The sequence below is a fragment of the Chionomys nivalis genome, chromosome 5 (assembly GCF_950005125.1).
Source record: "Chionomys nivalis chromosome 5, mChiNiv1.1, whole genome shotgun sequence".
Taxonomy (NCBI): domain Eukaryota; kingdom Metazoa; phylum Chordata; class Mammalia; order Rodentia; family Cricetidae; genus Chionomys; species Chionomys nivalis.
Window position 1 is genome coordinate 7,337,103 of NC_080090.1, and position 27,040 is coordinate 7,364,142.

Here is a 27,040-nt window from a genome sequence, read left to right on the forward strand (position 1 = left end):
TCAGGGTATCATAAGCGCTGGTCTCTCGGGGCAGTAAAGATAAGGACCGAGAACAAATGCTGGGTGTCCTCTGAACGGGGTCGGGGTATTTCTGTTAGTAACCTGCTGTGGAGATTACAGAGCACCAGAGCATCATGGAGCCTCAGTTTCCCGATTAGTAGCTTTGGCATCTTAAGGTTGTAAATTCTACCAAGTCAAGTGATGACAGATGTTGAGGGTGGAGTTAACTCCCCGTCAACTGGCAGTACTTAACAACGCTTGTTGTCCGTGATGACCAGCACCCATTGCCGTTAGGGCCCATGACAGCGGCGATGAAGCCATCCCTAGGCAGCCAGCCGTGGTGTGTGTGCTAGATGGCTTGCACCAAACACCCCACAGCATGAATGGAATCGTGTCAAGATCGGTTTTCTACCTGATGTTTTGGGCTCTAAAACTTTCTGCAAATATATTCCTGCTTTTGGGGGAATTATAACCAGCGCTCTGTGTTAAATGTTCCCGGAGACTAGTAATAGCTTTGTTTCTTTCATATAGACAGGAAAAATAGTGAGTTTACTACCTAGACATTTATTCCAGGGCTCTCTCCATGATGCCAGGAGTCACTATGCTGGCACACTGATCTACAGAGCAAACGCAAAGATTTTGACTGTTTCCTTGCGTGTTTGCTGTCCGCTGAACACCTCGTGTACTTGATTTGGGAAAGTGCTGCATTTTCACGGCATGTCACTGTGCCAAAGCTGTGCCTGTGTGGATTGTACAGCACACCTCTCTTTATGTGTACAGCCAGCAGCCCCATGCCGTGGCTCTCTAATGACACCCCCAGCGACAGAAGGAGGAATTCACTCCATTAAGCAAATGTATTGGAGGCACCATACCTTGTTGGAGGTGAGGATTCAATCCTTAACAGCCGCAGCAAACTCGAAAGCCCTTTCTCTTCTCATTCACTGTTGAACGCGTTTTCTAGTCATCAGAGAACAGGGAAACCTCCTCTCTGGGAGAAATACCTCAGTCAAATTGGAAGTCTGAGGGTCTTTTTAATTGTCTAGGAGAGTCCAACAGCAGAGGGCGATGTGAATACAACATTTTAAGTACTTTTTATATGTATAGTTTATTTGAGGTATGTAAACAAATAAACCTGTTTTATGTTTATTATAATACAGTTCTTTGTTTTACTTAGAAAAGCCGTTTGCCCTAATAATTGAAATCACAATCCTTCTATATCTTGCTCTATTTCTATACTTTGGCAAGGAATTAAAAAGTTACGATTTCTGTTCAAGCAAATGGAATTTATTGAGTTTCTGTTGTATGCAGAGAATGACATTAAAGGTTAGAGGAGGCCAGTACAAGACTTGGCAAAGTCTCGCTGATGAAGTCATTATTGGTCAACGACTGCATACAAGGCACAGTGGAAACAGTTGGCAGAAACGAGACAGCGCCTGCCCTTAAGGAGCATAAAGTCAACTGGAGAAATCTAAACCTTTTCCATTGGTAATTAAATATTATCTAATTTACCCAAATCTAATTTATCCAAGTCATTTTTGAGACTTAGCCCAGAAAAACAGTCTCCTTTTCTTGTCTGCAAGCGGAAATGGCCTTGTCCAACCAAGCGACCAACCTGCAAAGCTATTCCCTGCTTCTACAGGAGGCAAGGAATGGGCCAACTTTGCCTGTGTGATGGCAGGGTCACACTTTCAGCATGTTCAGGCTAGGCGGTGGTCCTGTCATCTGGAATTCGGCACAAAAGAGAAAAATTAAGGCAGGACTTAATAAACTTAATAAAAATTAAATTTGAGCTGGACTGAGAACAGACTCCGTGTTCAGGTGTAAAACTCCTGAACTCCGTGTACAAGGTAGTTGTGTGAGAGAGCATATGGGATGCTAGGAGGAAGAAAAGAAAGGGAGGAACATCCGCGAAAGCGCTGTTCAGATCATGGAGGTGCCGTGAGTCAGAACCAACAGGACAGATGCAAACATGCGTACTGAAGGGGGGTTTCTTCTCATGACCCGAGGGGTCACATTCATTAATCACTCACTTGATAGACAGTGGAAGTTGAAGGCTGGTGCCTGCTTTGTGCTTGTCCATTTACTTAATAAGGAGACGTGAAGCCTGTATGCTCTGCCAGGTCCCAAGCTCTGTTCCGAACACCCAGAGATAAGGCTTCCGGGTTCACGGGAGAAGTAAAAATACACATAAGTAGATATGAAAATGCGAAACATCAGAGGGACGAGATGCCTCTTGGGAGGAGGTAACCTTTCTTGGTCTCCATACAAAGGAGAGATTCCCGAGGGCCTGGGGGTACACACCTGGGTGCATCTTGGGATGAGGCGTGTTGGGAGGGCACTCTGAAGGTGATGTTGGAACCGGAGAGATCTACCTGTGAACTGTGAGCAGACATAGGATTGCCCAGACCCTAAAGGGCTTCCCATTCTCTGCCAGGTCCCCTCTGCAAGGACGACACTGCCTGTGTATCTGGGGCTACTCCGTTTTGCTGGAGGGCTATGCAAGGAGAAGTACCACCAGCCTGAGTGGACGACAGCTCAGTATTGTATCTGATGGTTATTTTCTTGTATGATTGAACAGACAGACTGTGTTTGTTCACAGAGCGTTAACGTTTCAAGTTCTTTCCCGTGGGGCAGTAAAATTCAGAAGGGGTAAAGAATGTCCAAGTTGCCCATTTGCCTAGCATCTATATAGTCTATTATTATACATAAGCCCATTTTGGTTAAGTGTGGCATTCTAACTTCGGAATGCCTTTAATGAAAGTTACCTTCACACAGGTATGTTACTGTCTTCCAACAATTTCTAGGCACAAGGAAAATGCTACCCATAAAATTCAAACCCTTCAGGTCCCTGAAAAGTCTTTAGCTACTCTGTCTGTTGTACAGAAAGTGCTGTCTATCCCCAGCATCTAAGGGTTAGTTACTATTTCTTTCTTTTTTCTCTTTCTTTTCTTCTTATTCTTCTTCTTTTTAAATGTTGAGCACGTTCCTTTACAGGGCTTAGAAATCTTTCTGGTCCAATTGAACAAGAAAGACCTCCTCTTGTGCCTTTTTTTTTCTCCAGGCTGATGAAGCCTTATAGAAATGTAAATGCAGCGTAAGAGGAGCTCTGTCTGGCAGGAAGCTTGTGTGGGGCTCTGCTCTTCTCCCCTGATCTCTTGTAAGAAAATTCCCAGATTCTGCTGCTATGTGCATCGCGTGTGTAAGGGCATTTAATTAGCTACAAGTTACAACAAAGACGTTTGAAAGGAGAATATATCCCTGGCACACACGCCTTTATTTTCATTTGGCGAGCAGCTAGGTGTTTAGCTCCCTTATCAAGAACTGCATGGGCTGCCGGGCTAAACTGGGAACATCTCCACACTGTTTGACAAATAGATTTTTTTGTAAACTGATTTAGCCTTTCCATTGTTTGCATTTCATTATATAGCAGACTTTCATGTCACAAAATCGGTATTCATTCAAAACAGAGAATCTAGAGATAGGGCTGCAGGCAGATAAAAAATATTGCACAGGTCAGGCCCATTAAGCACAGAATAATAGCAAGCCAGTGATCCTAGGGACCGGTCTTCTGCAGAGAAGGGGCTACTACGGCCCAGGTCAGGAGGCAGCTGGGGACTTGACAGCAGGCTGTGGACATATTTGCAGGACAGCTTGCACAGGGTGGTGGGAGTGGCACAAGGGGCCAAGAAGATATTCCCTAGGACACACTCGACAAGTGACAGGTTTATCTTTACTTCTCACACCTACCCCCTCCCCGTTCCCATGGTGGGGGTGCACCAAAGATGTTTTTTTAGCAGTTGTGTCTTGCTTGGTTCTGAAACACTGACTCAAATGAGCTTGCAGATGGTCTGTGGTACCTATGGAAGGGCCATAGTGGGGCAGTCTACTTGGAAGAGAGTGTTGCACAGCAAGCTTTTAGACTCTATCATGCCTGACACCACCTATGTACCCCAGAGTCTCTCCAGGAGCAGCCTGAGGATGTGTATTCCCCAGGTGAAGATGAAAGTTGAGTTTGAGAATCACGATACAAGGCTTATGGCAAAGGATCATCAAATCATTGGGGTGTGTGTGTTTGTGTGTGTGTGTGTGTGTTTGGCATTGGGATTGAATCTAAAACTTTGAGATGTATTCCTGAGGTCCAGCCCTGGACAGCCCCACTCCCCTGCCAGTCTCCTATGGGAAGTTCAAAAAGTCACAGAGAATCGTTATATGAAAGATTTATTTCAGTAAAATAATTTTTAAAAGTAAATGGTCAAAGCCATGGTTCTTATGACAACTTATTTTGCTCATTGGGAATTCTCCTTCCTTCTTGGAGGTCCTGCTTTTTGTACTTGCCTGTCAGTGTTGGGGTTACTTATGATGAATGGGATGTGGTCTCTCTTACAGGAAGCTTGTCTCTCAGGAGAGTCAGACAATCCTGAGGGAGACAGTGGTAGCACTTAGTTATGGGATGGCAGGAGTGTTGAGGTCCCTGTCCTGCTGGAAGCCTTTGCTGACCCCACTAAGATGAATATTAGTAGTGAGTGGAAGTCGTGGGGTTGAGGAGGAAGTGAAATGTTGGTGTGTGGCCAGGAATCCACCCTCAGTTTGGCTTTTTAAAATACAGCATTTGTGAGTGATACACTACTCCCACTCACTGCTGGTCTGATGTGTATTTCATGGTGTCTCAGTCAGTACTTTTCCGTTGCTGGGTCTACTGGCTTCCCAGCTTCTGTCTGTTGTCTTCTGTCAGGTAAATAAACAGCTAACCTTGTGACATTATTCATACAAATGTGGAATATGAACAAATGGAAGGCAAGGCTGGGCATAGGGCTCAGCGGTAGGGCTTTCCCTAGAATGAGATCCCATGTTCCATCCCCATTCTAATAGAAGGAAGAGAAGGGAGGGATGAAGGACGGAAGGAGAGAGAGAGGAGGAGGGAGTAGAGGAGGGAGGGAAGGAGGGAGGGAGTAAATGAACCGATGGTTTCACACATACTTACAGGGAAGTAGCTGGACCTCAGAGCTGTTCCTCCATTCCCTGAATATAATCTGTTCAATAAATGGTTGAGTCACTTAGTTGGTTGTCAGCCCAGGATGTCCTGGCACTCACTGTGTAGCCCAGGTAGGATTTAAGCCTGTGCTGATTGATCTTCCCTCCTGCCTTACACTCTCCATCACTGAGTGCACAGGCTTGCGCCACTCGTCCTGCCTTAAAAGATTCTTTTACATTATACTCACGCCTCACTGGTCTGCGTTGTGGGGTTTGCTGGCCTCGCCTTGGCAGTATTGCATTTATATTAGTTAAATTTCCTAAATGGATATTAAAATTTTTGGTTTCCAGGACAATGTCACTCACAAATGGTTTTTAGTTTACCTGACTCCACTTCCTCCGTGGTTTGCCTCACCTGCTTCCTTCTCCTTTCAGCGTTGGCTGCAGCTTACAGTTACCTGTGGGCTTCACCCTTAAAGCTCCCTTATGTAGACACCATCACAGCCATCTTTACTCAATGGATTGAGAATCCATACTAGGGTGGTCCAGTCTCTAGGTAATTCATCTAGGAAGTGAATCATCTCATTTGGGGATTTCTATTGAACTTTGGAGTGTTACCCGAGATTCACAAGCTAAGGGGGAGACAGAACAAGAGAACCAACCAAGCCCTTGAAGTCCATTGACCTAGTAACTTAGCATCTCATGCATGTCCCTGACATTTCTGCAACTTCGAATAATTTTCACGAGCCATTTGTAAAGAATATGCTTTCCGTTACATGTGCATAGCTCACAGTAGGCTTGCCTCACGTGTATTTCCTGACTAATGCTTTCTGGAGCGTTTAACCTCAGGAAGTAAGCAGGAAGGGGGTGTACCTTTTACAAAAAGATCTTATTAGTGTGTGTGTATGCTCTTGAGTGTGGGAGGGTTCTCACAGAGGCCAGAAGAGGACTTCAATCACCATCAGCTGGTTCAGAACCACGTGTGAAGTGGGTGCTGGGAATCGAACCCTGACCTTTCCTGACTGCTCCTAATCTCTGAGACAGCTCTCCTGTCTCACTTCCCTAATGCTAATTGTTATAAGAAACAACAGAACCTGACACATGGGAATTTCCAGGATCCCACAGTCAGTCCTCTGTAGAGCTATGAGTAAAAGCAGAGTACCCCCCAAAAAACCAATGGATGCCTTTCTTTCTTTTCACACAGGGGAATCCCAATCAGGACATTACACACAGGTGAAGCATTTTTCCCACCGAGCAACATCTCCAACTCTGTTGTTTGTTCTTTGGTTTAGTCTGGTAACACTTGGGCTTGAACCCAGGAACTCAAATATGCTAAGCAAAAGCTGAACTCTGCCCCCAGACCCAAACTGGCTGCAAACAGAACGTATCTGGAGAACATTGCAAACTCCTGATCCAGAGATTAGAAATTGTCTAGGTTGGGTATTGGGGCTCACTGATACACAGAAAATCTTCAACCTCCGTAGCCACAGATGAGGTTGAAGTCATCCGCATTTTAAAAAACAAAGAGACCAAGCCATAGAACAGTCAAATCTCTTAGCTCACAAGTCCCTCAGCTTGTGAAAGGCAGAAGTCAGGGACAAAATAAGAGCAACCTTCTGTCTCCAACGTTTCTAGCTACCTATTTACCTTTTACACATTGAAGCTTTTTATTTTCCTTCCAATTATGAAGAAGACTAAACTGAATGAACTATGGGCAAATTAAAAGAAGTAAGTGCACTACTTTCTAGAAGTTCAAGAATCAAATTTAAAAATATATATGTATTTTGCGCATGTGTGTGTATGTGATGTGTGCACGCACACATGCACATATAGCCCAAATACACATTTGCCCAAATAAGCAACTTATTTGGCAGATTACTGTGTTAGTTACAACACACATAATTAAAAGCTCAGTAGTTTACTGCACAGAAAACAGGGACCTAAGTACAAGGTACTCCAAACCAGTTAGACTGCCTAGTGTAAAGTGTTATGAGATGGGGGGAGAGTAGATGATGGGTACTGTGTGGTGGCCCTTGAGGGACATGGGAGTATCTTCTCTCTGTATATAGACTGCCTAGGTACATGTTGTTGCTGACTGAATGGGAGGCAGGCTCATGGGGGAAGGTTCACTCTTGTGATCCTATAGGATTTATTCATAAAAGATAACCATTCTCATAACAGGCACATGAGTTAAGATTGCTAAACGGAGCGTTTAGGACTATTCTCGGCACATCTAATAGTGTTGCTGGGGATTGGATGATCAAGTAGACTTAACTGCTCAGTAGATGGAAATGAGGCTAATGGTGGGATGGACTTGGGCAGTCCTGGCAAGTTGTAACCACAGAAGGAGTACATTGAAGTTTGCCTTGTCTCTTGATCATCTTTGCGAATCGAGAAAACAAAATGCGTTTCCTTGAAGGATCTTTTTAGAAGTGTTATATCCAGGCCCCAGAGAAGTATTATTTCCAGCACTTTGCAGTAGAAATCCCCTTCCCCTGTGTCCTGGAAAGCCTAGAGCTGCCAGCCAGGGTGATTCTGAAGAAAGCCTGCTTGTAACAGTGTTGCGCTCTGTAAATTCATCAGAGTTCCTTTTGTTATACTGGAGATCTCAGGGGAAATTCCAGGGGTCACTGTGCTCATCTAAAACTCCTTTTAAATAAAAAAAAAAAAAAAAAAGAGGGGGAGTATTGCTAGTTTTGTTGTTGTTTTTGTTTGTTTGTTTGTTTTACATTGCTTGTTGACTTTCTCTATTTTGGCTTTTTTTTTAATTTTTTTTTTTTTTTTTTTTTGCAGTACTGAGGGTTGAAACCAAAGTCTAGTAAATGCTAGGCAAAGCCCTCTACCACCAAGCAATATCCCCAGCTCTGCTTCTTGTGTTTTCATAAAAAATAATTTTATCCCTCTTTAGACCTCTTGGTCCCAGAGAGGAGACATTTAAGACTTGTCATCTGGGAGCAGCAGGGGCAGCCATGAGGACTCTATGGTTCCAAGTGAAGTCCCCAAGAGAGAAGAGAAATCCAGACTTAGGGGCTTTCTTTGTGTTTTGAGTTCTTGCTGGTGCCTCAGGCATTTACCTGAGAAACTGCCACAGCCTGCTGAAAAGTTCGTGTGTGTCAAGAAGGAATGACACTCAGCTCAGAGAATGGCGGTCAGTGCCGACTGTGTGGTTTCCTGAAGCCGAACTCTCTGCTGGTGGACAGTTAGCTACAGGAACCCAGTGCCTGCTTCTCTGTGTTTCTTGTGAGGCCTGTTAAGGGGTCTTTTAAGACATGTAAGAAACAGCTTGAGCTCCAAAGTACTAACAGTGCAAAGTTCGAAAATGAATCCATAAATCAGGCTGTGACTTTGCGGTGGCACAGCTGGATGTGTTTGAACAGTCAAAGTTCCAGAACTTCAATTTTGTCATCTGTATAACGAAGATGGTGACGATGACGACGGTAACAATAGAAGAATGGGATTCCCACAGGTCATACAAGATGACTGCAAGGAGAAAAAAGGAGCCCACACGGGAAAGAGGCTACCCGATAATTATCATTTCAAATTGTCAACAGCTAAGCCGTTCCAAGGTTCAAAGTCAGGCGCTCAGGCTGGACGGCAGGCGCCTTTCCATGCTGAGCCGTCTTGCCGGCCCTTTACTGTTTCCCACCACTTTGCTTAGAGTTCTAATTTATCAAAGGGCGAATTAAGTTTTTTTTCTCTCTAATGAAAATTGTCTTTGATTTATTTAGCTTCCTAATTCAAGTGGTAACGAAACTCTGGAAGAAGAAGGGGGGAAAATAGGTTCTTTAATTGTGTCATTCCGATATGCATGCTCGATTGCCTGGACCTCAGGATAAGAAAGGTTTGGGGTTTGTGGGACACAATGAGAGGAGAGGCTGCCATCATCAGGGCATAGCCGGCCACCCACTGCGTCACCACTTAAGCTGGTTTACCCACTGGAGGAATGTGAGAGGAGGAATTCTTTGTCTTACTTATCTTTAAATTTCGCTTGTGGGTACATGCATGCCGTGGCACACCTGAGGAGGCCAGGGGCCAATTTGTGGGGACTGGCTCCCCCATTTTAGCATGTGGGCCCTGGGGATCCAACTCGGGTGGGTGGCCATGCTTTGTGGCAAGACCCTTCACCAGAAGATACATAGTAGTAGCCCTGAGTCTCTCACTAATATGATGTGTTCTTAGGGCCCCAGGCTGGGTATGAACAAACAACACAGCAGAATTTAGGGCTGGGGAGTCAGCTCATTTGCTAAACTACTTATAGTTATAAACGTGAGGACCTAGATTTGATCCCCCAATCCCACGTGAAAGAGCCAGGCATGGTGGCATGTGTATGTAACCCCAAAGCAGGCAGATGTAGCCAGGTGCATCCCTGGGGCTCAATGGCCAGCCAGCCTACCCTGCAAGTTCTCCAGAAACCTGAAGGACACATGAGGTTGTCCTCTGGCATCTGTAAAAGTGAGCACACACGTGCATGTGCACCCCTACACCCCCACATGCATGTACACCCACCTACACCCCCACACACATACATGTGCACCCACCTACACCCCTCACACTTGCATGTGCACCCCACACCCCCCACATGTGCATGTGCACCCATTTACATTCCACACACATGCATGTGCACCTACCTACACCCCCACATGCATGTACACCCCCCACATGCCCCCACATGCATGTGCACCCACTTACATTCTACACATGTGCATGTGCACCCACCACACACCCCCATGTGCATGTGCACTCACACACACATGCATTGCACCCCCCACATGCATGTGCATCCACCCACACACCCTCCACATGCATATGCACCCCACACACATATGCATGTGCACCCACATACCCCCCACGTTCATGTGCTCCCCCCCAAATCCCCCCAAGTGCATGTGCACACATCTACACACACCCCATACACACATGCATGAACACAACCATACAGGACTTGCTTGAAGGATTGTATGAAAGAAGTCAAGTGAGCTAGAGAGAAGCCCGAGGTATGGCTTTGCCTTCTCTGCTGATTAGTCTCTCCCCTGCCTTCTTTCTGGACCCTATCCGTGTCCTATCCATGTCCACTGTGGTTCCAGCCTAACACCTCAGAGAAGCAGCTGTGTGGTCATTCTTCATGGGATCATTGTTTTGTACATTTCACCAGGAAAACACTGATGGGGTAAAATTTAAGAAATATAATTTCCCAATGTAAAACCTGCATAAGACACCCAAGAGCCACTCTGAAGGTTTTGGCGGAATATGATTTCCATCACAGCACATATCTGAACTCATGTTTTAGAGAGCATTCTTGTTCTGGTCCGGGCTAGTTAGTGTGCTTCCTTGGCAGCTGTTGGGGTTGTAACAATGGCTACCAACGGAGCCACTTTGTTTATCTGTTTATCTACTTTTCATTACCCCAAGCTTAGTCAATATGAGTATTTGGAAAACAGAAAAAATAAAAAGACATAGAAAGCAAAACTCCTCCCCCATAGCTCCTCCCTAGGTATGCAGTAACCCATCCCAAGATGGCGGCTGAAACTCTGTCCTGGATCCCCTGGGCTTCGTTTACATCCTTTCTTCTCTATAGTCTTTTTATCCCAACATCCCTTCTCTTCTCCACCTATCTTCTTAAAAAAATGACTTCAGTTTTCAGATTTCCTTATATCACAGCAGTCATTGAGGCCCCCTTAAACTAAATCACAATCAACAGAAGAGGAGCAGTTATTATGAGTTCATTCATTCATTCATTCGTTGTTTTGTTCACTCGGGATGCTTTCTTCATGTTTCTGAAATGTCGCAAGACTATTTACCAAATTGCACTACTGGCCCTGGAGGTGCACCAGACTCAGCCTAGTTCCACACTTGCAGTTAGATAGGACTTGGAGTGGGGAGAGAGTAAGCATGTATTAAAAACTAAACTCCAAAGGAAATAACCACCCCCAATCTACTTACGTTAGCTGGGGGAAAGAGAATTCATTTACAACAACGCACTGCTTCCCTCTTTAAAAAAAAGTGATATTAAGGGGCTTAATAGCATAGAGTGCACGCTGGTCTGGCAGAGGGCTGGGAAGTTCAGTTCCTGTAATCCATTAGACAGCTCCCAGATGGCGAGTAACTTCAGCTGCAGGGCAGCTGATGCTCTCTGCTGGCCTCTACGGGCACTGCTCTTCTGTGCACAAACCCAACTCCAGCACACACACACACACACACACACACACACACACATACTTAAAAATAAAGATAAATCTTAAAAAGGAAAAAAAAAGATGTGATTTTTTTAGAGATCCTACTATGTTTTGGGGACAAAGCATACATGTGGTATTTATCTTTTGGGTTTGAATGTATCCTCACTCTTTAAAAGAACTTTGTCCTCTGAACACTCAGATGGTAGTGTGCCCTAATTCTGTGCACTGGTGTATTGTTAGCAATTGTGAGATTAACACTAGTAGCTTGCCCTTAACCAAGACCAGGAAAGGGGAGAGAGATGGAGTTTCTGCCCCATCATCTAGGTGTACAACTTACATTAAGGCTCTTAGCTTTCTGGAACAAAAGGGTTACCTGTAGAACAAAAGTGTTAAACTCCTAACCCAGGCTCTTCCTGTCTGTAATTCCCCATTGTCCATGCTCACTGCTCTGCCGTGATGGAAGCCATTCCCCATAGGAGAATAAAGTTTTATAAAGAAACAGAGTTCTTGATTTATGTCATCAGCAGACCTGTGTGAATTAGTCTTGCCCGGGACGATCGCTGTTGGCTGCCAGCACTGCTTCAGTAGAAAGATGTGAAAAAGGGTGCTCTCTCTCTCTCTCTCTCTCTCTCTCTCTCTCTCTCTCTCTCTCTCTCACACACACACACACACACACACACACACACACTTTCTTTGGGAAAACATTGTGCAACCGAATCATTTGGAGAACCAGCCGAATCCACTAACTCTCCCGGCACAGTCTTCCTCCCAGACAAGATGACCACTCTGAGCACCATGGCTTTCCTTGCTCCTGTCTGCTTTGCACCCACACGGTCTGCACATGGCAGAAGAGCAGATAGTTCACAGACTCTTCAGGCAAAAGTTCTTTGCATTTCACTAAAGGAGATGCTCGCTTTTCTTTTCTCCTTTTTTAAAAAATACATCATCTTCTCGATGCTGTTGTAACACACCTTGACAAAGACAGCCTAAGAGAGAACAGGTTTATTCTGGCCCACACACTAAGGGCACAGTCCAACATGGTTGGGGAGTCAAGGCAACGGGCACTGGAAGCAGCTACTCTGTCACGTCCACAGCAGGGAAGACAAGAGGGACGAATACACACTGCTGTCCACTCCCTTCTCCATTTCTACATCCAGGATCCCAGCCAGGGAATGGGGCTCCCCAGAGTGGACAGTCCTCCAATCTCCATTAAGGCAATCAAGATGATGTCCCAAAGTCCTGCCCAGTGGCTTGTATCCCAGGTGATTCTACATTCAAGTTGACAATTAACACCGTCACACCTGTACTTCATTTGCTTCTGTTTGTAAGACCTTGAATGACTCAAAGACAGAGTTCAACTGACTTATGGTACCATTCTCTTATACCAATTCTTCCAATAAGATTTCAAAATAATGCCAATATTGATAGATAACTCACCTTGTGAAGTGAATAATATTTATTATCAAAACTCCAATATTCTTAATAATATAGAGAGTGATGAATATTCATAAGGCTAGGACAACTGGCCCCAATAAGAATGACCTTAGCCCAGTTGTCATATGCCTTCTACCCCATAACCAGGGCCAGACACTGTGTTCAATTAGTTTAACAGATTGAATCGTTATAAAAAAAATCTGCAAGATTGTTTTCTCAATGCCTATTTGATACAGAAAGAAAGCAGAAGTTGACTGGATAAAGTGACCTGACCTCATTCTATTCCAAAGCCTCTCTCTCTAGGTTATTGGAATCTGAACCCTTGACCTGTCTCTGAACAGGCTAAGGCACCTTCCTCAAAGGTCTTTTATTTGAAAGTCTCTTGGCTTCGGCAAGTTTAACAGACACACTCCCAATTAATCAGGGCTGGTTGAGAGAAGCAGATTTTTATCAAGTATATTCATTTTTGAAACAGACCCTTAGAAGTTTGTCAGGTTCTAACATTAACAAACAAGTTTAATGAGCTCTTTCAGACTGTTTATGTGGGTATCTGATGGCACGATCGATCTTACCTCTCTTTTCTGTTTCTTAAACTAGTTCTTTGAAAATCTGGACAAAAAGGGTTAATGGAAACTCTCAGAGTAGAAACCTTTCAAATTCTATTGATAATCATCAAGGGAAAATGAGCTTTTTTGAAAAAAATGCTTCATGGATACACACACACACACACACACACACACACACACTTAGCCTCAAATGTACTTTATGTTTAATGGGGTGGCTAAGGTAGATAATTTGATCATTTTGCTGGCATCAAACCGTGTATTGCTTATTCAGAAGTCTGTCATATTTGTTCCAACCCCTCCTCCACTGCCCCCTCCCCCCACCTTTCTCTCAGAATGAAACCACCCTTTATTTTGGACAACACTATCACACACATCATTGAGTCAACAATTTATAGCTTTTAAAAATAGGGATTTTGTCCCCTCTTAGGTTTATTGTTTATCATAATCATCTTTCAAGTGAAAAGGCGAATTTACCCTTTCTATAGGAATATTTTAAGCTTGATTATCATAATATTACAGCCGCCTGAAAAGGTCTAAAAACGGGACATTGACCTTGAGTGTTGTCTGCGTTTAGCTCATGGTGCTTAACATTCAGGAAAGAATGTAGCTGCAGCTCATTTGTTAATGTATAATTTCACAATGTTAACTATGTCTCCATCAGTGCATGCCATGCAGCTTGCAGAAGGCGTGCAGGATGCCCTAACATGCGTCTGATACTTTGTCGGAGTAAGGACCTTGGAAATACGATGTAACTGAAGTCAGTTTTCCCACTGGGCTGGCTGTAGTTTATAATTTAATTTTTACTGACACTTCCCTGTGTATATTATTAGCCTGACAAAATGCAAGCAAAATAATCCTGAATTAATTAAACAGAAACCAAATTGCCTCTAGTACTTTCTCTGGCTCTCCCTGGTCTTTTTTTTTTTTTTCCTCCTCTTCCTCTTTCACAAAAAAGCACTGGGAAAAGAGTTTGGTGCAGTCTGGAAGTGAGACAATGGCCCCTTGGAGAATATAAATTCCATAATTTGGGAATGGGTTAGATTTATGGGACAAGAGGTTCATCAGAAGGCGAGGCTTTTTTTTATTAGTGCTTCTGTGGATGCGACCACTTTCAGCAGAAATGATTGCTTCTTGCCAATGGAGACAATAATTTAAATATCAAAGTCTGCACCCTGGAAATGAAAGGCAGCAGGAAATGCGGTAGGATGAATTTATAGAGGCCGGGTGGTAATAGGGAGTAGGCATCCTGACTTGGATGGACGTCTGTGTCCTCAGTGGCAAACGTGCGAGCTCCTACAGGCTCCTGTACAATAGATGATTCTGCAAATGACGGAACAGGGCGCAGATAGATGAGGGCTGCGCAAGGCCACAGGGCTTCTGAGGAACGTGGAGGGGGCCTGACATCTGGGCTTCCAAGCTTGTTACTTAAGATTCTGTTCTGAAGGATGTTTGTTACTGGGATCCTTTGGGACTGTAAGACAGTAGTTTCTGATAGTCTTGGCTAGATTTTTTTGTGTTATGATTCATTGCACCATATATAATATGTCTAAGACAGGAGAGAAAGTGGTTCGAAAGCCTAAACCACTTTTCAAGTGTTTAAGGACTTGAGGGGACAATCTGGAATGGTAGACAGATTACAAGGCAAACTGGAAATGCCAAATATATTAGGCCATTGGCTTTCAAATGTATAACAAATGACAGAAGTGGAGTGTCAAATAAGAGACATCACATGTGCCAACGATGATTTTTATCAGGTCCGGAGCTTCGCCCTGGTGGTTTTCATGGAGGAAACTGGAAACTAAAATCAGCAGAAACCTAAGAGTGATACCAGACTGGATTCCTCCTCACGTTTGCCCAACCTGAGAACGCAGTGTAAGCGTCTTTTAGGACATTGTTCGGTGGGAATGCAGTCAACGTCCTGCCATATGCAGTTCACAGGACTCTATCTTTTGTTTCTGCTTGTTACTGTTTTTATTCCAATAGAAATGGAATCCACCCTCTGCTTGGTGCCTCTGCGTGTGTTGAAGAAGTTTGGCTATTTGTGATTGCATTGGCTAATGAAGAAGAGATTGGGATCCTGCTTAGAACGTAGGCCTGATGCATGAGACACTGATACAACTCGTTTATTTATATTCTATGTGCAACAGGGGCCTTTTGTTTGGTTCAATTTTTTTCCTGATTTGGGTGGACTCCCTGTGGTAAGATTGTAAAGTATATACACAGATGAGCACATGTTTATCTAGGATTTTGTCCCCACCGCCCTCCTCCCGGTGTTTTCTTGTACTTTCTCTCAGATTCTTGGATGCTTAATTCAGTTTTGCAGGAGGCATGTTTGTTACTAAAGATTTTCTGTTCCTGCCTCTTCCAAGGAGAGGGAGTTCTGAGGCTGGGGAAAGCCTCTCACAGCACTTTGCTCTGTGTGTTTGTATGGTTTCCTGCATGTTCAGTGCAAATGGCTTATTTTAAATTGGCTGCATGGCATTCTAGGTTGCAAAGGGCATCTTAGGGTCTTGGTCCGGGTCTATCCAGCGGTACTCAAGGAACGCACATTCATGGGTCACTCAGTGTGCAGTGGAGTCTGGTAAGATCAGAAAATAACACTGTACACATCTGCACATGTCTCTCTGTGGCACAGGGAGAAGACCGATGCGGGCACATGTCTAGGTATGTTTTCAAAATATACAGCAGAGAAGTCATGACAACAAATAGGTTCCCCAAATAAGAAAATTTCGGGAAATCAAGGATGGCGTCTAGGCCATGTGGGTGACTTTAAGACCCGATCGGCATAAAACTGTCCGCAAACCTTGTTTTCAAAGGACCCTTTCGAAGGACACAATTGGGTTTTGTCACAGCAGGGTACTGCAATGAGATCGTATACATACATACGGGGGAGGACACTGCCCACATGCAAAACCGGAGTCGCTCTTTGGACATGGTAAGATGTGCCAAGCTTACAGAATAAATTTTAAATTAGAAAAATATTTTAGGACAAAAATATAAAACTTTTGCTGAAATGTGTGCACATATATTTAATAAGTATATAAATCTATTAATTTCTTTGAACATTTTAGTTTAGTGAAAAAATCAGGGTAGTGAGGAAAAGATGCTTTTCTTTAAAAAAGCAGTCTACGTGTTTGTATTTCTCTGGTTGCACTTTGGAAAACAAATCGCATTTCTTTAGTTGTAAACTGATTCCACGTCTCATTTTCGACTGAGTAGGCAAGGCTTTTTTATTTTACTTTTTTTTTTCCAACTGAGTGACTGCAGAATGCTTGGATTTTCTTCTCCATCTCAGAGTGCTTTTAATTCACTGCTCACAACCAAATTTACATCTTAATTGCAGAGTTCACATTTAACAATATAGACAGCATAATGCTACTGGTAATTAAGCTTTTACTACCTGTTTTTATACAGTATTCTTAAGCACAGTCTTTTTCTTTCTTTCTTTTTTTCTTTCTTTTTTTTCCCCTGTGTGAGTTCTGGTTCTACAAACTTGTGTACACACAAAGCGCACATAGAAGGAATCAGATGCCTATCTTGAATATAGCTAAATACATGGGTGAGGGGTGGTGACAAGATCGTGCCTGTCATTTTTATATTCTGAATTTTAATGTGGATGTTCTATTTTAGTGTTTTGTTTCTTAAGGACTTAGAAAATCTGAGTGAGTTGAGGGAGCTGAGTTCTGATGTGGTGAATCGAACACACTCTGTATATCTGCACTATTTTATTTTGATCTCAGAGATTATACTATTTCTATTCCGGAAGACTTCAGACGCAGGAGGTTGGTAAGCAAGAGAGCTGAATTCCATCAAAACCCTGGGTCTTTCACTCCGCAGAAGGTAGCAGATAACTCTCTGCCATAAATAGCTGGTATCTGTTTCAGACGTACATTTGGTAGCATAAAAAAAAAAACCCTATAGTTTAAAATAGAACTCGAAGATACTCTCTATTATTTGAGAATTAAAAACTGCCTATACACTATTGTAAGAGGAAAAGCATTGTTGTTGTTTTTTTAACATTATTTTTGCACTTTTGACTGAGTCCCCATGATTTTGTATATCATTATGTGTCTTAGACTGCTTCCTGTAGGCCAGGCTGTGTGGTGATTCGCAAAATATTTCTGAGTTGATTATTTAAAGCAAGCCAGGTGTGTTGTGAATAGAAGCCCATAATATGTGCTTTACCTCAATACTATATATTCTAGGTAAAATCATGTATGTATGAGCATGTCTCCTGGTTCGGAAGTCTCTATTGAAATGGGTACTTGCTTCAGGAGAGTTTCAGTACATTGCTGCAGCTCTTCCCACAAAAGCCATATGTCGATTTGGTCAAAATACAATGATTATTTATTTAAGGTGTTGATGTCCCACCCCCACCCCCAGCCCTTAGTCTTCCTAACAAACCTAGAAAGGGAAGCAGGCCACACAACCCTGCTTTTATTTACCTTTGCTTTGAAAGGCTGTGTGTGCCTAAGAGAGGGAAGAGAGGAGGAGGAAGGGAGGGAGGGGGAGAGAGAGGGAGGGAGGGAGGGAGAGAGAGAGAGAGAGAGAGAATATAGAAATGTTTACCCCTCGCCTGTATCCACGCTCTCTTCCCTCTTCCTGTACTGCTATGAAGCAAGACCTTCCACCCCAGAGGGCTCGCCCAGTCAGTTCTTAGGCTGAACTCATGTCGAAGAAGAATGTCTTCTTCTTTTTTTTTTTTTTTTTTTAATGCTCTTTATAGTAGGACACAGCAAGGGAAGGTATTAGTAGAAGCTAATGAGAAAATAGAGCGCGCACACCAATAATAATAAAAATAAATAAAAACAGCAGCTGCCCCGGTGGAACACTCAATAATATACAGAGTAAGGCAGGATAAACTTCGCTCAGCACCTTCCACAGAATCCATCGGCCAAATGTATCGAACTGGCATAAGTTCTTCTTTGCAAAAATAAAATAGGTCTGAGGCTAGAAAAAAACCAACAGCAAATCGCACTGGTGTAACGTGAGTTAAGTTAGTTATGGTTGATATTTTTCCCCTTTCTTTCTTTTTCTTTACTTTTTTTTCTAAGCTTCTCGGGCTCGTGGGAGCGTACGCATTAAAAGAATAAATGTGGGAAAATCTGCGGCTCGCGAGGGGCTTTTGCAGCCGGGCTGCAGCTTTGCCCACCGTGCTCCGGGCGTGCGCCCTGCCTACCTGCGGGCTGCGGCTCCGGCGGCCTCGCGTCGCCTCCCTCCTGATTGGGCAGCGGCCCCCCAATCAGATGCGCTCCTGGGCCGGTGGGACTGCATATGTAAAGCCCTACTTCATATTAATAAGCTCCAATCGGGGCTTTAAGTCCTTGATTAGGAGAGAGTGTGCGAGCCTTGGTCCCAACTGGCCGTGCCTATGGGCTTGTCACCGGGAGAACGCGCGTGTTAATTGCACCCGGCTCTGTCAAGGAAACTTTGATTTATAGGTGGGGTGCACAAATAATGGTTGCCGGGCGCACATGGATTCGGTAGAACTTTGCCTGCCTGAGTCTTTTTCCCTGCACTACGAGGAAGAGTAGGTACCTTTTTCTTTTTTTTTTCTTTCTTTTTGCAACTCGGCGTGGGGGGCGGGGGGTGGGGTGCGTGTGTGCCGGAGCGTGGACAGGGCGGCGTGTGTGCACGCGGACCCACGTAGTGGCCTGGGTGTTTGGTGTGCGTGGGTGCTTGTTGGCGGCTGTCTGGTGCCTTTTGTGTGGAGGGTGATCTCCTAATTCAGTAAGTGGAGAATTGTTCTCTGACTACAGTGTTACCTTTAAGGCAGCCCTGTGACTGTCACTAAAACAGCTGGGTGACAGCCACTTCTCTTTCAGGTGCTAAGAATAGGCTCTGGGCACCAATGCTCAGTGAACTGTTAAAATGCATCTTTTACCCGGACCCATTTTCCCTAGGAAAGATGTTTTAAAATACAATATTCAAAATGATTTATACTACTGAGTGCTTTTTACGTATTTGCAGTTTGACAGATATTTGAAACTCTCTGTCACCCTTTACTGCGCGGAGTCAGAGGCAAAATCGTACCTTTATTAATTCCCCTTCGGAGAACGATTTAGCAACTAGCCCCGTGCTGCTCAGAGCTAGGGTAATGGTAGTTATGTGGTTAGCGTTATGTCAGTACTTAACTGGCAAATCAGTCCGTTAAGTAACATGAGATTTTCACACATTATAAATATTTAAAGGGGAGAAAACTGAAGAAGAAACATTAGTGACTTTTTTTAAAAAACAAACAAACCTTCCCTTAAATAGACAGTGTGCAGGTCCTGGAATTAGATTATGTATCGTATTGTGTCCAGAAATATACAAAAGGGCACTTTACTTCTTTAAATGTAGTTCAGTCATATTTATGAATACCTTCCTGGATAGTCTGTATATTTCGATTATCAAAGGTCCAGGGCCGGTAAGTAGTAGGGACAGGGAAAACAAATAGGGCATTCTCGTGTAAATGAATAGCTCATAAACTTCAAGTCACTGTTTAGACAGAACACCAGTGGGTCACGAGGCTGTCAGTGGTCTCGTTTGCTTTCTGTTGAATCAGTTAGATCGCTTTCGTATTACCGTAAACCAACTGTTATAATTTTTAAGAGTGCTCTTGGCAAACCTTTCTCTTGATAGGTTGTGAAGAAAATCTAAAACTCTGGGCACTGGGGCCATGTGGTGGTGGTAGAAGGGCACTAACTGTTCTTGCTGACAGCCCTTTGCTTTGCATCATAATTGAGAGATGAGAAGTGGCTCGCAGCCTCTGTTTGCCTGTGTGTGTTTGAGTGTGTGTGAGTGCACACACTTGCATACACACACACGCACACACTCACACACACACACACTCACAGGAACTATTAGCCAAGATTAGGATCTGAAACATCGAGAGGCTGTCTTTGCATCTATCTGAAACACTCGAGGGAAGAGCCAAGCTTAAAATGCTCAAGAATAAAAATGAAATACAAACAAAGGTAAGACCGCCCATGCAAGTCCAGTGCGAAGGGCAGCGCACCTACCTGGGCTGTGTGTAGCACGGGAGACTCGGAAATGTCCTCTTGTCAGGCAGAACGCCTTAGGCTCACTCAGATTCAGAACTTTGTCTCGTAAATAAATAAACAGAGCAAACTTTAAATATCCCTCCAAAGGGTTCATGGAAAAAGTACTTTCCTTGAATTTAACTTCTTATGCTGAATTTGAATAATTAGTTTAAATAGGCTTCTTAAAGCAGATGTATTTAAATGAAACCAGGGCACATGTCCTTTTGGCTTTGGCGCAAGATTCAAACTAGCTGTCTTTCTGTCTTTCTTTTTTTCTTTCTTTTTGGCTCAATTAAAAGTCATCTTTTAAAAATACAGATTTATTGTGTGGGTGCAGTTGTGATGGTTACGTGGTTCACTGGACAGACCGAAAGATCCAGGACTGAGCAACACATCTGCCTCTCTGTCTCAATTAATAAACCACAGAATTTATACATGCTATTAATATTCATAGTAATTGTGCCGGTTTCAACCCCATCACGTGTGTATACACAGAAATGAAACCTGAGTTATGCAGTTTCCAAGGGAAATGTTGGACCATTTCTGCTTGGGAGGCTTTAAAAAGATTCATGCAATTTATTGACCACCATTAAGAGAGCTTAAAATGTTAACCTTTAACTATGTAAGTACATACATTTTTTTTTTTTATTTTAGGAAAGTCGCCAGCACTTTCAAGAACACAATGCTGTATGGCTTGTTTCACACTGAATAGCAGTAATAGCTGATAGCATAAATAGACGGAAATAATGTATCTGCTGGTTTTGACATGTGTGTCTGTGTAATCATTCTAAATGAGTGCGCTCGTCACACGAATCCCTTTCAACCTCTGATTAAAATGTAACATTGACTACAGGATTATAGAGCGGACTTAATTTTACTGGCTGTTTTAACAGTTGCCACAGCTGTTGGAAGAAGGCAATTGAAACACTCCAAAACAGACAAGGAGCGGAGGTGGCGGTTTAGCAAATTCCAGCTTGATCGTGGAGACCCAGACATTGAAGATTTAACAGTTTCACGTTTGTCAGGATTCCTGCTCAGAGCTATGCAAATTTGATTGTGTGTTAATTTCTGTGTTTCAGGGTGTTGGTTTTATTTTCCCCTCGGACTCAGGTCTTCTTAGGAGCAGCTAACATGAATTGAAATAGACTTCTCCTAAAGTGGTACTGTCATGGGGAAATACAAAGAATAAAAACCAGAACGAGACCTGTGAATTTTCACAGTAGCAACAAGAACGTAAATCAGAATAGGTATGAGTAGTTTTGTTTTTTTTTTTTAATGGAAAAATAGGTGCCTTCTCAAGTTCCTTTAGATACGATGTAATTTGAGAGCTGACAAGAGGCAGTTTGAGTTTATTTTTTCTGAGGTAGAATACCCAAACTCCTACTCAGAACTCACGACTTTCTGTTTTGATCCTGCCATGTAAATCTGTTGCAAACACTAGCAACCTTAAAGGTAGGTGGTGTAGGTGGGGTCCTCAGACGATCTCGGTAAATTTCTGGAAATGACAGCCAGCAGCAGTTAGCGTTCTTTGGCTGAATATCTTTAACCTTGTCCACCACAAAACAGACAGAACCATTCTGTTTTTTTCTAAGAATTAAATAAGTATGGTGCATGCTCTAAACTATATATGTATACAATGTGAATATGTGTATGTATTTATGTGTGTGTGTGTATCCTCAAGTAGTTTGTATTATATAACTCATGATTCTTTTCTTTTGAAGTAAGCAAAAAAAAAATTTTTTTTTTGAAAGTGTCCCTTAGTTGATGGAATACATGTTGAATGGGGGAGGTGACAGGCACCTATGTTCTACCAGCCTTTTGTGTGAGGGTATGTGGATATTGCCCGGTGCACATTTGGTAGTGAGTTTAAACAGCTTCTCATCTTAGCAGAGGCAAGGGCGATGGTGGGGGCTTGTTCTTTCTTACAGTGATGGCCTCTTATCTGTGTGCTTGTGGCTCGAAGCTTTATTTACTGGACCTAGTGTGTTGCGGTGGTAATTAACCCATGTTATTAGCAAAGCCCTTGTGGAGAGTCATTAATTCTCTCGCATGGATGGTCATTTTTCCAGCATTTCCCCCAACAAGGTAGCACTGTTTCTTTAAAAGAATATATGTGCTCTACACTGATAGTGTTTGATATATTTCTTTAATTTAATCTGACCTGTAATGTATAGTGGCTACTTCTTAAAGTATGGCATTGAAATTCTGCTTTTAAAATGCTAGCAGGGGAAAAAGACTTGTGCTGCTATTTGTTTCTCCTAAAGTTGAGAGAGAGCATGAATGAGGGAATTTAAAGCTTAGGAAGAAAATGTGGTAGGAAGTCACTTTTTCCTTCAAATCATCCAGACCTTAGAATGTATGACCACTCATGGCTTTGAGGTTTTTTTGATCAGATTTTTATTTAGTTAATAACATTTTAGATTTTTTTTTGTAAAATATTGAGCCAGTAGAAAAATACTTATGCTTCCTTGGTTGAGAAAAGATAAGAGCCATCTCATTAGCTGGGCCATACTTTTGCAATTAATTTTCTATACCTGGTGCTATCCATCAGAGAGGGCAGCTAACTTCTCTCGGCTTCTGTTTAACAGTACTTTCATGATACCTCCCTCCCTCCAGAATTACAGACAAAGAAGGGGAGGTTCTCCGGGAAGGTAGCACGATGTCCAAATTGCAAGTCTGTGTGACTTGTGAAAAATTCCTCAGCATTGCTGTTAGCCTAATCATTAAACAAACTAGATCTTTGTTTCGCTTGTCAAGTGATGGTTAGCAGGTTCATAGGATTTCATAGACTGAGTTAAAATGCATACTCCCTGACTGATTCTGTACATCCAAGGGGCCGTTCACAGCAGTGATTTTTATGAAACCAATCCATACCAAATAAACTTCCTAGATTTGCCCCGCAAGCGTTTAGAGAGAAGATGAGAGTGTGTGCAGGATCACAGGAGAACTTTCCAGTCATCGCAACAGACACGCTGTGCCCCGAGTTCGGTACCCAAGCAAATTCACAGGAGAGAGAAACAATACCAGGTTGATGTGTTCTAGTGCAGGCGAGCTCCGGCCGAGCCAGCTCTCTGGAGAAAAATCTTTGATTATGTTGGGCCAGTTTGTTCAGTTTTTATCTCTTATACACCCACTGGTATTGTATTAAATTGTCATTGTCCTAAAACACATGAGATAGAAATGAATTGCGCTTTTCTCTGCTCCCTGACAGTGAAATATTTCACCTCTCTCCAGTCATATTTGTGTGCATTTGAGAGTGTGGGGATGACACCAGGCGTCTCTCCAGCTTGCCATTCTTGCTGCGTTTTGCATGTTTCATCATTGATTATCTTTTTTTCCTGTGGCCACATCTACATAGATTGAGATTATTGATGCCATGATGGATAAACAAATGCACATATGGCCCTTTAAAATCGCGAGTTGCCACTAGGATGCATGGGGGAAATGTGTTTGTCTGTATGTCTAGTTGCATGTGAAATACACATATGTATGGGGAGAGGGATGTATGGACAGTTTAGATATGTTAATATTATTCACCACCTTTTTTGCCTATATAAATAAGTCTTAGGTGTAATGCATAAATAGTTAGTGGCCAATTAAATTTACCAGGCATGATTTTCAACTTGGATTCATGTTTTAGGTATTTATCAGGCCCATTTGGAAAAAGAATTGATTTAGCTATTATTTATTGGACAGGTGAACAGGTAGCCTGGAATGCACATTTTTGTCCGATTTTAATTTCTAAAAAATTATATTCAGCATCTAGTAACCATAAATAATTTGTAAAATAGGAAATCGGTTGCTGATAGCAAATGCATAATTTAATGGGCTGAGGCCATATGCAGTAGAATATTTTGAAATAGCTCCTGGCTACATCTTTTCCTATACAATTGGTCTGACAAACACATGATCGTAAAGAGCAGGGCAGCTCTCAAACAAATGCAAAAATGTGGATTTTTATTTTTGCACTCAGTAAATACGTCATTTCCTTATTTTTTCCTAAGAGAAAAATGAATAAAATTAATAGGTATTTTTATATCTGTCAAATTCACTCCGTGTCTTAGTTAATTCAGTTTTACTCTCCAAGGTAAATTTAGAATTCTGTGATTTCACTTACATAAATCTGAGGGTGTGTTGATAGAAAACATTCATGAAATTGCTTTTTCTAATCTTCTAATTCTTGTTCTAATTCATGCGCTCCTTTAAAGTGCTGGGATCATTTCCTACCTTTGCTTATTTGCATAACGCTTTTTCAAATTCCTGCTCTTGTGTTTATGGAAAATTCCTGCTTGCCGCTACTCTACACTGAGGCATCAGATCAGGGTCTGCGGTGGCGGTCTGAGGTGCTGAGTGACAGCCCTCTGCTCTCTCAAGGACCCACCTGACCATTTCTTCTGGTTTCAAGTTCAAGTCAGACTTTCTCTTTCTAACATCTTAGGAAGTCTCAGTAAAGAAACGATCTCCAGTCTGACTTTTCCAAGAGCTCTACTTGCTAGTTCTTCCCACGGTGCCAGATTTTCCTTTTTCTCTGGTATTTTGAACAGTGGTTTTTTTGTTTGTTTGTTTTTTGTATTTTGACAGTTTTCACAAACTATTGAAATGAAAGTATCTAGAATCTAGATTTGTATGTATTGCAAACATTCACTTCTCCTTTTCATTTCTGAAAGGTATTTTGGGTGTTTGGAGAAAGCTAGCATTATATATTTTAATTTCTTCAAATTGCATCATAATTTGTGACAAGGCCTCTGTATTTGGGAGGTGATTTGTTAAGGCAAAGCAACAAAAGAAAAATACGATTATTTAAAAATTGGATTTTCACTGGTTCTTTGAAATCTATTTCAATATTCTAGCAAAGATCTATACGTGCATTTAACTATAGATTTTAACATACAGTGCTAGCTGGGAGAGAACTGCACAAAACCCGGTCTTTGACGTTTAAAAAAAAATCTATCAAACATGAAAGTGTGAAAGATCATCAGGGCTTTACCTAAGATTATGGTGTATGCCACCATAAGAACCTAAATGCCAATTTATAGTTTAATCATATGAACCAGTTCTCATCGTGGGCATGCTTTTGTGCTTTCTCCTGTGGCCTCCGGTGCGACCGACTCGCATGCAGAATTTACATCCCTGGGCCTGAAGTGCATCTCACGTGTAATACACATTGGCAGCACGTACCTAGCCAAAGAAAACAAATTAATATTGGGCACGCTGAGGGCTGCCAGGCACATCACAGACATGTCAATTTAACTTCGCTTCATCATCCACTTTCTCCACAAACAGTTGGTTAGGATGGTACTGAATATAAGGAGAGCAAGCAATAAATTCTCACGTGTATCAGAGATCGGGTGGGTAAGGTGAAGGTGATGAGAGCCGGGCTGCCTCCCGACCTCTTATTGAAAACTAACTGCAGGGATTACAGACCACATAGATGGCAATGAGGGTGGTGTGACTGGAGTTCATTCAGATCCTCCTAGCTGTCCGTGAGGTGGGGAGCAGAGGTGTATATCTCAGAGGGGATAAAACTTCATTACTTTTATTTGAGAATCAAACAAACAAACAAACAAACAAAAAAAAAAAAACAAATTGCGGCGAATCCTAAGGCTCCTGTGCAGCATCTCTTTTTGTGGAGCTTCTCTTACATTTTCTTCAAAAGAAAAACAAAAACCTCCCACGCTTTCTGTGTATGGCTTAGTCAATATGCAGAAAAATATTTAAAACTAAATGAAGAATTGATGCACAGACAATAAGCAAGAGCTAAATCCCCCCACCCCCGGGTTAGAAGGAGATCTTGTTGAATGATAATCCCTTTTCCATCTACCTCACAAACCCTCTACCCATTTGCTTCGTGGTTTCTGAGACGTTAAGCAAAGGCTTGCTTGCTCAGTCTAGGTTCCCCTTTCTCCCTAATACTCACAGTTCCAGTTAAAATGTTTTTCCAGGTTTACTTTCCAAGCTGTTCATGCACAACCGTCATGAGAATTCCTTGGCTTGGGATACTTGAAAAAGCATATATACAAAGTAGTAAAAAATAGCAGATCAATAAAAGAACCTAGAGGTTCTCCTGCTTCTTAGAGAGAATCATTCAGTTGCGAGCTGTTCTCTAGACTGCCTTTGGCCCTCCATAATTCTAAATTCTTGTAGCACATCAACTTTCCACCAAACCCAAAGATGGCTGTGATATTCTTTTTACCTGGCCCCTCCAATCCAAGCATATTCTAAAGAAGCTTTCTTGGCAGCTACTCATTTGTCAAAACAGATCTGATAGTTTGAGAAAGACTGTTATACCTGTAATCAACAGCTCATGATCAGGGAAAGAGAAGGAGAGCCATGCCTTTTCCCTAGGAGGAGGTGGCTGTATGCAGTACATGCTGGACCCTGTGAAATAACAGAACATCCTTTTATCTCTAGACTTGACTAGTTATAAGGACCTCGAGTCACAGATGGGTAAACCACTGCCAACTGCAGGGTACTGACTTGCATGCTTGGAGTCTTCCTATTGGAGTCTAGACAGTATCAAGATTTGGCCTCTGGTGGGATCATGTGGCAGATCACTGCTGTTTCCTCTTAGCCGACCGGCCAAGGCAAGTGAGGCGTGCATGGATGTTGTATAGGCACAAAATCCAGCCCAGAATTTGTTCCTCTGTACAAGAATGTCTTGTGACCCCGTTGTTCTCTAGAAGTGTCGCTGTTGTTTTTCATGCACCCAAAGCACCCAAAGGCCTCTCTCAGGTTCTTTGGACCACTGCCTGGTGGGAGACCTTTCTGAGATGAAAGGGAAGAATTAACTGGCTGGGTGACATGCCATTTTTTCATATCGTTGAATAGTGAACGCCTTCAGTTGGTTAAGTCTGAAGGAATACGAAAAATA

The 27,040-nt window shown here is 42.7% G+C and overlaps 1 protein-coding gene across 5 annotated transcripts in view; it reads left to right on the forward strand.

Moving 5' to 3' along the window:
• Positions 1-27,040, forward strand: part of Esrrg (estrogen related receptor gamma) — a 559,413-nt gene that overhangs the window by 323,336 nt on the left and 209,037 nt on the right. Inside the window, exon 1 of one of the 5 annotated variants that reach the window (XM_057769721.1) lies at positions 18,569-18,674. The exons of the other annotated variants lie outside the window; for them this stretch is intronic. Within the exon in view, the coding sequence (XP_057625704.1) occupies positions 18,619-18,674 (56 nt within the window). The 5' untranslated portion in view covers positions 18,569-18,618. Of the gene's footprint in view, positions 1-18,568; positions 18,675-27,040 lie in introns of those variants that run through there. 5 annotated transcript variants of the gene reach the window in all.